General features: G+C 53.6%; 1 protein-coding gene across 11 annotated transcripts in view; it reads right to left on the bottom strand.

The window, feature by feature from the left end:
- Positions 1-16167, bottom strand: part of AGAP1 (ArfGAP with GTPase domain, ankyrin repeat and PH domain 1) — a 519827-nt gene that overhangs the window by 9593 nt on the left and 494067 nt on the right. For all 11 annotated transcript variants that reach the window (XM_074364534.1, XM_074364535.1, XM_074364536.1 and 8 more), the window contains one exon: positions 1011-1266. In XM_074364534.1, coding sequence (XP_074220635.1) covers positions 1011-1266 — 256 coding nt within the window. The remainder of the gene's footprint in view (positions 1-1010; positions 1267-16167) is intronic.

Raw genomic sequence — 16167 nt, 5'->3', positions numbered from 1 at the left:
GACACTGTCCCACTCCTGGTGAGGGCGCACCTCCCCTCCCTACCCAGGGACACACTCAGCCACCCTTTGCCGCGGCTGAGGACCCCAAGGGCGTGCAGACGGCTGCATGCAGGGCGCGTGGGGTTCTCAGAAGCGGCTCCTGGCCGCACGGGCAGGCCTCTTCTCACAATCACTGTCTCCCTTTCTTCTCCCCATTCAAGCGGCATGACAGTGCTCTGACAGAAATGAAAAAGATCACTTTCATCAGTAGACGTTAATCAGAACAGTCCGGAAGAAGCCCTCAGACAAACTCCTATCACATCGGCTCTCCAAGTGCAGGGTCTAGTAGTAGTTTTTTAAAAATAATCTCCCTGCTTTTCTAGTGGTAGTGTTTTTAATTTAGGTGTGGATGTTGAATTTATTCATGTCTTTGTAGTTTCATCATTTACTTTTTTTGTGTGTGTGTTTAAAAAATTTTTTTTTAATTTCTTTTTTTGGTGGGGGGGGGATTAGGTTGATTTATTTATTTACTTAATGGTGGTACTGGGGGAGGAACCCGGACCTCATGCATGCTAAGCACGTGCTCTACCACCGAGCTATACCCTCCCCTCCTAGGGTCTAGTATTTTTGTGTTATGTGGATGAAAACCCCAAAGGTTTGGTCATAGGAAAACCATATAAACCATTTAGCTCATGTCCTCCTTCTCCATCCCTCTTCCAAAAAAAAACAGATGATCAGAGTTTTTTGTAAAAGGGTCATCACAAAGATGAACTCAGCAGAAACTTGAGCAAACGCGGTGCAGAGGGGACGCCATGCCCGCATGGGGAGCGCACATCCCACTGATGCCGTTCCTCCCAGTACCAGGTGCTTCCTGCGGGCTCTCACGCTGTGAGCCAAAAGGTGAGCCTCCGCACCTAAGCCCTAGATTCCCTCTTTACAGTGCATCCCACTTCCGGTGGGCAATGATAGGCCTTCCCCAAGAAAGATGCCGGCGGAGACTCTGCCCCCCGCCGGGCACAGGGGCAACCTACCCAGATAAGGAGCTGGGCCAGGACCACGTTCCCCTTCCGGCAGGCCAGGTGCAGCGCTGTGCGGCCGTCCCCCTCCCCGCATGTCTCGTTCACCTCGTCCCGGGAGCCGTGCGCCAGCAGCAAGATGACCGTCCGCAGGTCCTCGTCGGCGGTGGCCCGCAGCAGGTGCTGGCCCAGGGACAGCTCCGTGCAGGGCAGCGGGGCCAGGAAGAGCTTCTGCTCGTACTTGGCCCGGATCCACCGCTCTTTCTCCTCCCTGCAAAAGTCACCAGAGAGGCGAGGTCACTATCCATCGGGCAGGAGAACCAAGGCTGCACCTCTGAGCCGTGCCATCACCCTGTGCAGTGTGTGCTCAGGAGGCGCCGAGGAGGGAAGTGAAACAGCAGGAGACAGTGTCTTCTCCCTGTGCCAGGAAGCCCCTGGGACAGGTTTCCCTCCAGTTTACAAAGTGGGTCCCCACCCGGAGCACCACCAGGGAACCTGTTAGAGATGCAGGGTCCCAGGCCCTGTGCTCCCCCCCACCCACCAAATCAGAACCCCTGGGGATGTTTTAACCAGCCCTGCAGGGGGTTCTGATGTCCTAAGGTGTGAGGACCAGGGATTGTCCCTGAGTTCTCACGTGATCTGCTTTTGGTGTAGAAGTGGAGGTCCGGGAAGAATCACCCTCCAGCTGGGGGTCCCACGCAGCGTGGGAAGGATGACACGGGGGCCTGGAGGCCAGCTCTACTGTGAGCAGCCACAGCTGAGAGCCAGGATCAGCAGTCACTTGGCTGGAGTCCAGGGGGCAGGTAGCTGGCTGGCTTCCCCACCCGGTGTGACCTGGAAATCTTAGCTTTGAACTCATCCACCCGGGAGGGGGTGTGTCAGAATTCCAGGGTCTCCAAACACTCCCGTGGAAGCACATGTTGCTAGACACCACATATAAAAAGGGCAGAGGCTCCAATGGGGAGCTTGGAAAACAGAGACAAGCGAAGCTTGAAGCTCGTGGCCCCACTGGATTTGGGGCTCTCTCTCTGGGGAAGGCTCAGTGGGGAACAACTCCTTCAGGGCAAAGAGCAGCTGGGTGTCTGGGGGAAAGTGTGCAGGGCCCCGCCGAGGAGACCAGAGCTGAGTCGGGTGCAGAGGGGAGGAGGATGTTGGGACGGAGGGCGTGGGGCGGCCTCGGGGTGCAGGGAGCTGGTGCCCCTCCTCCAACAGCACAACCCAAGCAGCGTGGGGGTGATGACAGGCCTCCCTCTCTGGGCCCCAAAGAGGACAGGACGCTCCCTCAGCATCTGGAAGGAGGGCTGGGGAGCTGAAGAAAGAGAGGAAAAGAAACGAGAGCAAGGCATGTTTACTTGGACCGGAAGGAAAGGGCCCTTACAGCCGTCTGCTCCTGCACTCTGGCTGCTGATGGTGGATTTGTGTTTTGGCTCCTCAAAAAGGGGTGACAACAACTGAAAACAACTCAGTAATCCTCAAGACTGCAGCACTGCTGGCAGGGGGAGGGCCTCAAAATGCAAAAGACCGGAGTGAGATTTCACAAGTAGCTCCTGAGGTGGGAGAGTCGGGGACCAGAGTGAGGCCGGGGGTGGGCGGCAGGGTACCTTGGCCGGACAGGTGCTTTGTGATGAGGGTGATGAAAGACGAAACAGAAGCCCTACAGATAAGAGGTGGCTGTAATTACCCACCGAGACACACACAGACCCCGATGCACTGCTTCCTTCTCCCAGAACCCAGCGTCTCTCCGGGGGCGGTGCGCGGGGCGCACAGCTACAAAGCACAGAGAAACCACCTCGGGCCTCCGCCGGGCCAGAGAAAGACAGCTCGTCACCCGTGACATTCTTCCTTCCGAAGGACAGAAAGAGGCCCTGTTTACACCTTCTACCCGTGTTGACATTGCTCCTAGTGATCTAGTGTCGGGTTAGCCCTAATCTCTTCTTAAATACTTAGGCAAACAAATTCTTCCAGGAGTAAATCTGGATTAGTTTTGCTTCACTTCCTGGTCCGTGCGAGTGACCCCATAGTGACCCCCGACCCTTTTCATTCGGAGATTTCCAGGGCGAACACGTGGCCGCCGCAGCAGAGACCTCACACCAGCACCCACAAACGCTGGCCTGCACCCGATCCCTATCTGCTTGGGCCAAAATACGAGCACAAAAGTGCTAGCAAGGCCTTGGAAATACTGGCTGAGGCTAAAGACAAAAAAAAAAAGAAAAGAAAAAGGAAAAGAAAAAATATCCCCCCCAAAAACCCAACTGAAAAAAACAACCCAGACAGGCCGTGTTTTTCATGTCATTTAAAAACCTTATTTAAATTATGTATTAAACACACACTGAAGCATTTCATAAAACACCAGAGACAAAGAGCAAAATGTGAATTAAATAAAAAGGGACAGCAGTTGTGGGGGAGGGGGGGATATGTCCAGATTTTCAAGTTCCAATCTGCTAATTCTCATTTTTGGGTAGGCATTCAAATCAGACCGCTTTTATTCTGCTCCAGCTGATTTTAATACTCGTTGCCAAACCATCCAGGGACAAACCAGAGGACGGAACATAGTAACTACCGTCCTGACTGCAATTATTCCATCTTCTTTCCCATGTGTGCGTACCCCAGCCAGAGAACGAGGTCAAACCCACGGCTTCGGGCCCCTCTGTAGTGATCTCACGGGCGCCCCCCGCACAAGCTCACCTGAACTCACTGACTTCGACACGTGTCTGAATGATGAGTGCGCTGAAGCTGTTCTTTGCTTTTAAAAGTCAGTGTTGTTCACAATACATCATAAAGGCAGGTCCAGGTGTTGTGGGGCTGAAAATGTTACAGAACCTGGGTTCTTGGCCTCCTTAATCAATAGAAATTGGTAAGAGGCCAGACGAGAAATTCCGGGACTCGTGCTGCAGCACCAGGGAGTGAGGACAAGCAACAGGTGCCCTTGCTGGCTCCCTAAGTAGGGGCAAGCTGGCCCCTTAAACGGGCGATGGTGGGGTGGATCGGTGGGCGGGGTGGGAGGGGTGGCTTACGTGGGCTGCCCGCGCCCTTGGTGGGGCTGTGTGCAGGGGTCGTGCCCAGTGCCTGCTTTTGCTCCTGGCACCTCAGAAGTAGCAGTTGGATTTTTGAGCTTTTTGTATCTTTGTTGTTCATAATTTGCCCCAACTGCATATATACATGGTTATTTTTAGTTCCTTATAGTTTCTCTATGTTGTTGCTCCAGGAGGAGACGTTTGTCATGTGCACACACTGCAGCACAGGGTCCCAGGTCCCAGCCTGTCTCAGAAACACATACGTTTTGGGAAGCCTTCTGTAAGAGGACGACTCTGAGGTTACGCGTGTGGAATCAGGAACAGGAAGAATGAGCGTCTGCCAAAGAGAAGGGCCAGGCCTCCCGAGGCTGGAGCAGGGTGACGGCTACTGGCAAGGGCTTTGGGACCTCCAACAACTCAAACACAGAAAGCAAGCTTGCTGTTGAGAACTGTCCCCAAGGAACACTGCAAGGAGATCAAACCAGTGACAGCCTCTCAGTGGCATGCCTCTCCTAGCCGCACATCCACACGGCCCCTCACCTCCACCAAGGACGCCCCCAGATCTGTTCAATGCGTGCCTTTTATTACCTGATGGAACCATGGCTCTTCACCAAAACTTCTCGTCCTATTTAAAAATAAGCTTTTGGTGGCCCCTGGGTCCTGCAGGACGGTGACGTTTCAGTGTTTTTTCAGACACTTGGAGGCCAGAAAGCTATGGGAGACAAGCCACTGGACTGTGAGTATGGGTCAGGTGTGCTTCTGCTCAGCAGCTGAAACCCAACTAGAAGGAACAGAGGACTCAGACCTGAACCTTTGCGTTTTGTGGGTGCTGATTCAGCAAGCCCTATGCACACATCTGCACTTACTATTAGTTAGGGTCCACGTCGTATGGTCGTTGCTCATGCTGACAAACCAGGGGGAGAGCTTAATCGTGTGTGCCTCCTGCAGTGGCCGGGAGGGGAAAGGGAACGGACACTGAGCGAGAAGGCCACAGCTTTTGTCATGAGGCTGGGGTTGATGTGCCGGCTCTGTTCTTCTCTGTGGTGCAGACTTTTGCAACTTCAGTAACCCCTTGGGCCCTCCTTTCCTCATCTGTAAAGTGGGCACAGTGACATCGACAGCCCACAAGATGGTTTTGGGATTTGAGGTCACATGTTTGGATGACACACTGGTTGGCCACCGCGGTCACTGGGCAAATGGCACCTGGGGGTGTTGTGAAAATAACATCTAATGATTTGTGTTGCTGTGGTGCACACAGGAGCTCGCTGTGGGGGCGGCGTAGATGACAAACAGGTGTTGGTGGCACAGGGGTGGGGCCTGAAACGGCTACTGGATGCTTTAGGTGGTCTTTAGATACGAGCTTCACATGATCAATGTGCTTGGCGGGGCGAGGTGGGGACCCCTGGCCAGGGGCCTGGACAAACCCACGGTTGTCCCGGGGGCCTTCTCCTTCCAAGCCTGAGACACTGGGGTGAGCAGGGCTCAGCAAATTTAAATGACCCCACAGCTGCCAGGGCCTCTGGGGCCAAGTCTGGCTGGCCTCAGCCCACGGCTTCAAGATGTCTACAGCCCTCTAGGATGGTAGGGACTGAATTACGTGCCCCCCAAATTCAAGTGTTGAAGCCCTGAGCCCCCCAGTGTGACTGTATTTGGAGCGATTAGGAAGCAATTAAGGTTAAATGAGATCATGAAGGTGGAAGTGGTCGGTTTAGGAAGAGGAAGAGACAGCAGGGACGCTCTGTCCGCCAGCACAGAGGAAAAGGCCACATAGGGACACAGCCAGGAGGCACTGCATGCGAGCCGGGAAGTGGCCTCAGTGGAAACTAACCCTGCCGACACCCTGGCCTCGGACTGCCGGCCTCCAGAACTGTAATGAATTTCAGCTATTTACCACCCCTCTCCTTCCCCTTCTGTGTGCTTTGTTACGGCAGCCCGGCGGGACGAACACACTGGATGACCAGGTGGTCCATCGTTTTCACTTGCTTCTGCGCCAGTCACCACGTGAAAGATGGATACTCTGACAGTGATCCCTTTTCTGCGAGAATATTCTGTCTGAAACCATTTGCCCCAAGAAACCATGACGCCAAGAGCACAAGTCCCCTAGGCGTGGCTCTGATGTCCCAGTCTTGCTCCTGGGGTCCCCAGCGTGCCTCGGCCCAGCCTCCCCTTCTCCCCAAGGAAGGCCGGCTCGGGAGCAGTGCAGCAGGCAGTAGATCACCTCACCTCGCTCCAGGCCCCTGGAGGCCCGCTGCTCACAGCCTCCCTTAGCTAATGAGCTAAAAAATGAATTATGGGCACGGCCGGCCGTCAGCAGAGAGGAGGAGGCCCCGCTCCTCATTTGAGCCCTGTGCTGACACACCTTTAAATAAATCAACCCCACGCGAGCAGAGAAAATGAGAGATCGGGCAGCTAATCAGGAGACAGACACCAACCCAGTCCCCCCAAAAGAGAAAGAAAAGACACAAGCGGGGGCACAGCAGTAAGTATTTTCCCTCCTTCCTTCCTGATATGAAACGCTTCTCCAGGGCCCTCCATGGCCTCTGGGCTGAGCCCTAAAAGCTGCATGGCATGTGAGCCCCGGGCCAGCACGGGACCCGGGGCTCAGGGCGCAGGAGGGGCCCAGGTCTCCGCAGCCGTGAGTCCGGGGCTCACGGGCTCCGCCGGGCTCGGATGGCTCGGCAGACCTGCCGCCTGACGATGAGGCTGTGCGCACTTGACCTTGAGGGGTGTTGGCACGGCTGAGACTCCACCAAAGACGATCCTGGAGCCCATCCCACCCGCAAACTGCAGATTGAGTGCCTGTCGCGTGGAATCACGGCCGGCCCCGGGAACACGGCCGGCCCAGCGGAGGCGGCGCGGGCTCCCGGCCTCACGGTGCTTCGGCTGCGCTGACACCGGGTACCCAGTTTGCTGGCCGTTCCTGATCACGCCGGGCTCTTAAAGGGACCCCCGAGCCCCTCCCTGCTCGTACGAGTGCGTTCCATGTCAGACGCAGAACACGGTGCATGTGTGACTGCAGCATTGTGGCCGTATTTTGGGAAATGATGACATCAAGGAGGGGCTTCAGGAAAAGAAGAGATGGGTCAGTTTTGTCCCAAGCTTCAGAAGGTGGGGAAAAGGGTGGAGTCTGGAACTGACAGACATAGCTTTTCCTTCTTTGAACGCGGACGGCTGGAGGTGAAGCCCTGGGGAGCCTCGCACTGTCCAGGCCGGACAGGGCTGTGTGTGGAAGCCGCAAAATACTGGGGAGCCAGACTCAGGCTCCCGGGACACGCCGGCCTTCAGGACCGGCCTGGGGACCGGTGGCACCTTCTCTATGGAGAAGGATGGACACAGAGCTCTTCTAGCCTCTGGGCACTGGCTGGGCAGGGGAGGGCTTTCTAGCCCACGGGAGCACTGACTGTGGTCCCCTCCTGCCACTGTGGTGCCACCGACTCCCGAGGCTAGTGATATAAAGCAGTGTGCCCAAAGGGCAAGGATGGCCAACCCAGAGGGTGACAGAATCAAGGTGAGGGCTGAGAAGAGAAGACAAGGTAGGGGACCAGGGGCAGGAATGAGTTTTTGTGTTTGTGGAAGAAAATGCGGGGGTCAGGGCTGTGGGGAAGCAGGGCTTTACTCTGACCCCTGTGCAGGGCCTGGGGACGGGCTGACCCATGACCCCTGTGCAGGGCCTGGGGACGGGCCGACCCATGCATGTGGGCCGGACCAGGCTCCACCAGGGTCACGGGGACCAGTTCCGGGGCGAGGGCTGCGGTGCTGGTGCAGGAGAACCCGTGTGGCGCCCGGCTCTAGGCGGACCCGAGGGTCACTGGCAAGCCAGAAGAGGTCTGGAGGCTTCTGGGAGCCAAGAATGCCACCGGGGCAAGACCAGCCAGGTGACAACATTGTTCATGATTATGGCGACAAAGACAGCAACCAACCGTGAGGGCTCATCTGCCCTCAAGTGACTGACGGGGCGTCATGGGAAGGGTGGGGCATCCCCCCTACTGCAACCTGCCCAACGCTGGAGCCAGTGCTTTCTCGTCCAGGTGAGTGGGAGGGCTGCGGTGGGGTGCCCTCCCCAGGTGACTTTACTAGGACATTGCCCTCAACAAGTTTGCTGCTTTATAGTAAATCTTAAGCCTTTTTTTTTTTTTAATCATTTCTTGACCTTTACTTAGAATTTCACATGAGTGAAGTGATGGGCTTTTGGTGATCAACCCATGGACAAGTGTTTATATACAAGGAAAGGCCACTGTTAAACTAGGTGGACCCTTACTCAGACCAGGAAAGCCCCCAATAGCATGAGACCTAGTGTTGATTAAGTCCCTCCGATGTGCTGGCCGTTGGGCCAGTCATCTGGTTTAATTCTGACACACCTGGCGAGGCAGGTCCCGACACCATCACCCTCATTTTAGAAGATGAAGAGAGCTTTGCTGAGTCCCCGACCTGTGACGGCCGAGCGGCTGTCCGCAGTGGTCACTGCCTGAGCTCCTCCTCTGGGCTCTGCGGCCTCCCAAATTAGGACACTTGACCCCATCTGGGAGGACACTGCTGGGCTGTGACAGGACTCCAGCCGAGTCCCCCGCACTCTGCCTTCCCTCTTTTCAGCCACCTCAACGCCTGGTGACAGGTCAGGCTGAGTCACTTCCTGACTCAGCAGCACTGAGGGGGGAGGGCGTAGCATAAGCCACACACAGGTGTTTAAATTATTCAAAGTCAAATACCAGAAAGTGTGGCTCCCCCAGACACATCACACGGGTCAAATGCCCCGGAGCACCCAGGGCTGCGGCCGCGTCGTGGACACTGCGGGTGATCTAGAACATCTCCATCGCTGGACCTAGAGCACTCCCTCCCTTGTAGGGGATGGCGCTGATCTAGACAATGTCCGTTTTTCCCTCCCAATTTTTGTCCTTACCAAAATTCTTTGGGAATGAAAATAAATGCAGAATGAAGAGAAATGAAATCACCACTGTGTGTGTGTGGGGGGGGGAGGGGACTGAGTAGAATGGATGCCAACACAGACACCAGCACTCCTGACAGCAGTGCCAGGACAGTGGGTCCCAGGGGACCTCAGTCACGGTTGGTGACAGTGATGTCACTTGAGCACTGCAAATCGTTTAGTCATTGAGGAGCCAAGGGTAGGGCGGGTCTCCAGGACCCTTTGGGAAACCCGGGGCAGAGTCAGGGTCACACCAGACACAGCCCACACGGTCCTGATGTGGTCCGGGTCCCCTCCCTGTCCCTTGTGCGTTGGCGGGCTGCAAGCACGCTGTCACAGTTGGCAGCCACCAACTGCATTGGGTCTGGCAGGCTGCCAAGGGGTAACAAGGTTAATGGGTTGGATTCCCAGAAAAGACCGTTTATAGCAAATAGCCACAAAGCTTTGGACTGGCTTTCAGCACTGTCCTGTGGTGCGTTGGGGACCAGTCACCAGAAGCAGACACGGGAGATGCAACCAGATGCCCCCTGGGTCCTCGAGGGGCCCACTGTTGAGGCAGGACGGACGATATTTTGGGGTGATGTGAGGAGAGGTCCTGCGGTGATTTCGGCCTCAGCCTCCATTCTCTGCAAACGAGGCTTTCTCTGGGTGTTCTAGAGGACAATGGGCAGGAACGGCCTTACCCCGGAGTCCACTCTGTGTCACGCCCAACGTGTTCATTTGGATGAGAAGCCTCCCCCTCCACATGTGAAAAGGCCAAGAAGCCAAGAACTCTGGGGGTGCCTGTCACTTGTCACATTGCTCCTTTCAGAAACACCCCCCTCCATCACGGGGTGGGGCAGGATTTCCCACCGCTGATTGGAAAGGAGACTCTGTAGTGAAGCACCTGGGATGACGGACTCTCCTTCGGGACGAGGAGGAGAACCTGGAGGAGGCCTGCAGGGCTTTCAGCAGCGACCCAAGAGCACAGGAAGATGAAAGGAAGCGCTGGCTAGCAGGAAGGAATTTCCCGTGTCCTCCCGCCTCCCGCAAAACAGGAACTGGGAGGGGAGGCACGGAAGAGGGGGCTGGAACAATGTGTTAGGGAGACAGAGGGGCTTCCCCTCTCTGCAGGGGCAGGCCCGGCCCACGGGCCCCGGCTCGCATGCTTCTCCCCCAGCCGCGTTGCCAAGGGGGCCGGCCAACAAAGACCGATGGCTATTTATTCCTTAATTACCGAGAGCTTTTAGAAAACTGGCCACTGTAAATCCCACATGCAGAGCAAGCAGGAGGCCACGGACAAGGACTGATGCTCACGGGGCAAAGACAAAATAAATATCCGCCTGACTTCGGATCAATATTATGAGTGTTTTCGCCAACCTGCAGGGTGTTTTACGAGCTCAGAGAAACAGAGCAGGATCACTGTTAATTAAATAAAGTCAACTGTATTAGGCTTATTACGTCTGCGAGTCACAGCTAAGGGGGCCAGGTGGCAGGTGTGAGGGGCGGGGCTGTGGGCAGGTGCCCCGGGCGGCCCAGCAGTGAGAGCTGGTGCTCAGCTCAGGCGTCCGCTCAGCCCTGCGTCGCCCCAGGAGGCGAGGGCGAGAGCGCCAGGCCCTGTGAGTCCTCCCCAGACCCCTGAGTCTGAGGTCCCGGTTGAGGCGTGGGGCCCTCATGGCTTTGCAGCCGTTGGTACCGGGCACCTCCCTGTGCTGCCAGTTCGGAACCCGACCAGGGTAAGTGGGAAAATCTCCTAGGACACGGGCAGTGATGCAAATGCAACATTATGCCTTTCAAGTCTGGTGGCAACATGGGATTTTACTTTGATGTTTTGAAGGGAGACGCCAGGCCGGGTCACCGGCTCTCGCTGGCCTGGGACGGAGGAGACGTTAGGTGAATTAATGAGCGAAACTGGCCCAAGTCCCACAACTTGTTAGGGGCCTGCGAAGCGCCGGTGCTCGCAGGGAAGAACAGACCCAAGCCTGCACCCGCCCGCCCTCTCCTGGGCCTTGGTGTCCTTTCTGGGGTGGCTGGGTGACATAGAGGTCCCTGGGAGCATCCGCTCAGGAGGCGAAGGATGCATGGAGGTGCCTGCTGTCCCACGGGACCTGGGTGAGCCCCGCACTGCTGAGCCAGACACCTCCCCTCACACCGGCTCTATTCACAGGGCCGCCTCCGCCGGGCTTTCTGTTTGGACAAATGAATCTGTAAACTGAGGAGCACCCGGGGCGGCCACCCACTCGTAGCTTTCAACCGTCTCTCTGGGACCCGCACAACCTCGCTGCCACTTGCAGACAAGGCCAGGACGCAGCTGTGGGGCCTCTCCTGGTCCGAGTCTTCCAGCCAGACCTTGGAGGGTCCTCCCGGCCCAGTCCTGCATGACCCGCGATGCGGCCCTGCTGCCACCAGCACCGTGACCTGCAAAGGTGGAACCACCGCCCCAGCACGCGGCCTGAGGTCAGGCTCACCCTCTGGCCGGCTGCGAGTGACCCGTGCCTGGTCTCAGGCTCCACTCATGGGACATTCACCCCACAACTGAAGGTCCTGCTGCTGTTTATTTTCTGGTCCTTGGAATCACACCGCAGCCCCCAGACTCCGCCCATCTCAAACATGTCACTGTCCGCTCGGGAGGCCACCACCAGGTTAGAAGGGGTGGGGGCAGGTCGAGGGGGTCCAGGCCGGGGCGGGGTGGGTGCTTTATTCTGGGAGCAACGGACAGAGCTGGGGGCAGTGAACGGGGGGAGCCCAGAGGCAGGTGAGGCTGGGGCGGAGGCAGAGACAGGGATGCTGAGAGTACTTTAGAGAAACTCTTAACTGTTAGCAAAATCTCTTACGTGGAAAAGAACCTGAAAAATAATATGTATACATATGTGTGTGTGTATATATAACTGAATCACTTTGCTGTACCCCTGAAACTAACACAACACTGTAAATCAACTCTACTTCAGTTAAAAAAAAAGAGAGAAAATCACTTTCGGAAGCATGTTCTCCTGGCAGAAAAAGGCAGAGCCTCAGATTGTTCCAGAAGCAGCTGAGATGTTTTTATTTTCAATATTCTCCCGTTTTCTAATCTGTGGTAAAACCAGACAACACAACTTGGGGCACTAAAAGGAAAAATTCCCAGGCGACCCCCCTCCGCCCACACCCTCTCCTTGTCCCTGTGCCCCCACCCAGTCTTCTCCACTCACAAGCGTCTTTCATCTCGCTGGAATCTCAGCACAGACGCCGTCAGGATGCTGCGCAAAGCTGGGCTGACAAATTAAGTGTGTGAGTTAATTTGCGAACTGAGTGTGTGTTTGAACACAGTAATCACAGCTAAGCTACAGTAGCCACGCGCACACTGGCTGTTTCTGTAGTTCGACGTCAGAAAAAAAAATGTGAACAACCGTTTGAAAGCATAAATCCCAATAAATCGGTGCCAAGTGAGAGGGAGCCTGGGCCAGCCAAGCGAGGCGGTCCTAGACTCTGCGTAATGTGGCATGAAACGGGCCGCACCTCGGCGGCGCTCACGGCAGCCCCGGCGGCAGGACCCCCATCACAGCGAATTAAGTTCACCATAACAGTGGCTGATCGGACAGGCTTTGGAACATATCGCATCATAAACAGATAAGGGAAGAGAAATGGCCCTTTTCCTCCTCTTGGAATACTGTAAAATGGAGACAAGTCTTCGCTGGGTGTGCACCAGTGCCCTTTAAACACCAGGGAGCAGGAACTCCACCGTGCTTCTTAAAGGCGACACTGAGGGACAAGATGGAGCGGGGCAGAGGGCCAAGCATGACCTGGTGGCATCTCAAAGACCTGCTGCCTGCGTGGTCATTAAACACGGAGAGAGAGAGAGAAGACTGCAGGTGACAGAGTGGTGACAAAGTAGGTCTCTAGTAAAAACTGCCAAGTGGCCTGAAGATCTACAGTTGTTGGATTTTTTTTACTATAGGTATCCAAAAAGAGACAAATGCTTGATAATTAATCAGAAAAGTGTTGATTAATTTAATGACATTAATGATGTGCAACCAATGATTTAGTTTTGAATCAATTCTAACCCATGAGAAAAGAACTACAGTCCTTGGTAATATGAAGACGTAAGACGATCAATTTTGAACAGTAAGAAATCATCTTAACCTAGTTTTCCCTTTTTTTCCCCTGGGGGTGGGGAGCTAAGGGGATCGGAAGAATCACGTGGGTTCTCAATGGCCACAAACAAAACAGTAACAATAACAACAAAACAGACGTCGGAAGAGGAGAAAGCCCTCCCGGTAGTTTACAAGTGGCAAAGGCACTTATGGCAAATTAGGTTCTTTTTTGTTTTCAGAATATGAAAACGTGTGGAAAGACACTAATAGGATGAGTGGTCGGCTTTTTCACAGTGGGGATGCCCCCCCGCCCCCAGAAACCATTCATGCCCCTCAAGACGAATTCCATTCCTACGTGTCAACATCAGAAATTCTACTGAAGACTAGAGACCCCTCTTAGAGAAGACCCAGCAAAGGACTAACGCTGGCTTTTCATGCTCAGCTCATCTTCAATGCGAAAAACATGAGCCCCAAACACACATCTCCTAGGTATTATGTTTTTCAAGGTTTGGTTGTGAAGAGGTGGAGCTGATCACAAGAACGATTCATCAGGGGTGTGTATGTGAGGTCTCTAGAGTCAGGAAAGCATTATTATTAAACAAGCTGAAGCGAAATTCTTTCCTCAAAGTCACCAAAGCTCTAATGGGATAGGGAAGCAGAAGCTGGTCAGGTGTTTCATTTTCCACAACTGACACAGTTTAACTTGCCCAATGACACTGTCTTTGATATTAAGACATTAAGACACCAATGGCAACACTAGATGGGATCTGCTCAGCTTTCCCTGGAGAGGGAATCCTAGAACAGAGGTACAAAAGAGAAGGCGTCGGGGGTCCGCTAGCCCAGGGCTGGCTCGCGGTGGCCAGCGTCTGCAGTTGGGCCTCCAGCTCGGAAGGGGCCCGTGCTTGATTTCTGATAATCAAGCACAAGGGCCCACAGTTTCATTCTGCACTGAGCCCCATAAAGTCTGAGGCAGGCCAGTTCCTTTCAAGTGTCAGCTGGTGGCAAAGCTCTTGCCAGTCCACTGAGAAATGGCCAAACACGAACCATGTAGTGAGGTTTCCAGAAAGCTAAATTTTTGAATTTGCAAGGCAGGTCTTTTTCTGATGGCACGTTCACTCTGCCTTCTGGATGCTAACATATCCTTTCATGAAATCATGGTGACAGTAAAGGATTTATTTAATTTCCCAACTTGGCAAAGTTAAAACCCAGCCACTCCCCTAATCTACCCCCCAAATATATTTTAAAATCTGACTTAACTGGCAAGCCCCATCCACCCAGTCCCTCCTGGCAGATGGTTCTGTCCAAGGCAGGATGGCTCGCCGGGGCAGCCAGGAGACGGGGGCAAGTCTTTGCTCCCAAGTCCATGTTCTGTGCAGTCTCGTATCTGTGCAATCTGTGTGTCCTCGTGCCTAAGGATGTTTGAGACTTTAAAGGGCTTTTGGGAAAAAAATAGTATTTCATTGAGACATGCAACATTCTATTTCAAATGTGTCACAAAACCAGAATCTGGGAAAATAGGGAGGCTATTAAACCCAGAATTACCCGAGGATCCAATACTTCCACTTCTGGGTTTAGAGCCAGAAGAAGTGAAAGAACGTCCTTGGAGAGATCTTTGTACACCTGCATTCACAGCAGCCTTACTTACAATAGGCAAGAGGTGCAACTCAAATGTTCACTGACAGGTGAACAAAATATAGTCTATCAATGCAATGGAATACTAGGCAGCCTTAAAAATGAAAATTCAGAAATAGGCTGCGACATTTATGAACCTTGAGGACAGGCTGCTGAGTGAAATAAGCTAGCCACGTGCAAAAAAAAAAAAAAAAAAAAAAAATTCATGATTCCTGACATGAGGCCCCGAGAGCAGCCAATTCCACAGAGACAGAAGGTAGAAGGGAGGTTGCCCGGGGCTCAGGGGCAGGGGCAGGAAATGAGTGTTTAATGGGGGTAGAGTTTCAGTTTGGGAAGACGAAGAAGTTCTGGAGAGGATGGTGGTGACGGTTTCCTGGCAATGTGAATGCACTTAATGCCACTGGGCTGTATGCGTAAAATTGACTAAAATGGTAAATTTCATGTTATATGTATTTTACCACAATTAAAAACAAAATACAGAATCTGCAGGGTGTTCCCTCACAGAGACCACTGTGTGAATCTCTCAAGTTTCCTGCCTGCATTTTGATGGCTCATACTATTAAACTGCAGGAACTTAAAATTAATATAATATTATTATTGACAATATGTGGCCCAGTTTCCCCCCAAATGACCCCGAAATAGCCTCTAGAGTTAAATCTTTCCTCCAATCCAGAATTCAGTCCATGAGGATATGATGCATTTGGTCACCCTATTTCTTTCACCTCCTCTAATTGAAAACTCTCCTCCGAACAGACCCCCCCCCCAACCTTTTTGGTCTTTCATTACATTGCCCGTTTTGAGGCCTCCAGGCCGTGTCTGCTACAGGGCCCTCCCTACCCCGTTTTGTCTGATTTGATTCAGGTCATACATTTTCATTGAGAACACGACACCCTCATCCGTCTCACCAGGAGGTGCAGACTAGGGGGTGGTCCCAAAGCCGAGTCTGAGCACATGGTTAAAGCAGGGGTCCCCTGGGCCTGTCCTCTATCCGGAACCTTCTTCTCTTTAAAACTAACAAGTGATCTGGGGGCAGGATACCTCGAGCAGGTGAGTCTCCTGTTCCTCAAAGACCCAAGCTGGTCCCTGCTGGTCAGTTACTGCATTCTCAGCTGTAAGACGGAGATTTTCCCCATCCTCTCATCTCTTCTGTGTGTTAGCTGGCGTTTTCTGTAAGGAAGAGAGCCACGGCTCCCCCCGCCCCCCACCCACTTCCTTTTCGGAGAATCACTGTAGAGCCACAGACTGTAAAGAACTAAGTGTGTCATGTAAATTATTATTGACATTATGCATTTTGATTCCTAAATTGTTCCAGGTCTGGCCTGCGGGAGCCCCTGGGCGCCTCTGCTGTTCAGTCTGACTTGTCACCCTCAGTCCCCATCAGTATCCTGCTTTCTGGCACCACAGAACATTCTCACGTTCTCAAATCTGAAATGAGCACTTCCTTAAGGAGTCCTTGTTCTTTTTATTAAAACCGTCATTTATTTGGCTTTCTTTTCTTTACTTAAAATGAGATTGTTGTGGATTCACAGGTAGTCTGAAGCAATACAGAGAGGTCC

The sequence above is a fragment of the Camelus bactrianus genome, chromosome 5 (assembly GCF_048773025.1).
Source record: "Camelus bactrianus isolate YW-2024 breed Bactrian camel chromosome 5, ASM4877302v1, whole genome shotgun sequence".
NCBI lineage: Eukaryota > Metazoa > Chordata > Mammalia > Artiodactyla > Camelidae > Camelus > Camelus bactrianus.
This window is presented reverse-complemented; position numbering and strand designations above follow the sequence as displayed.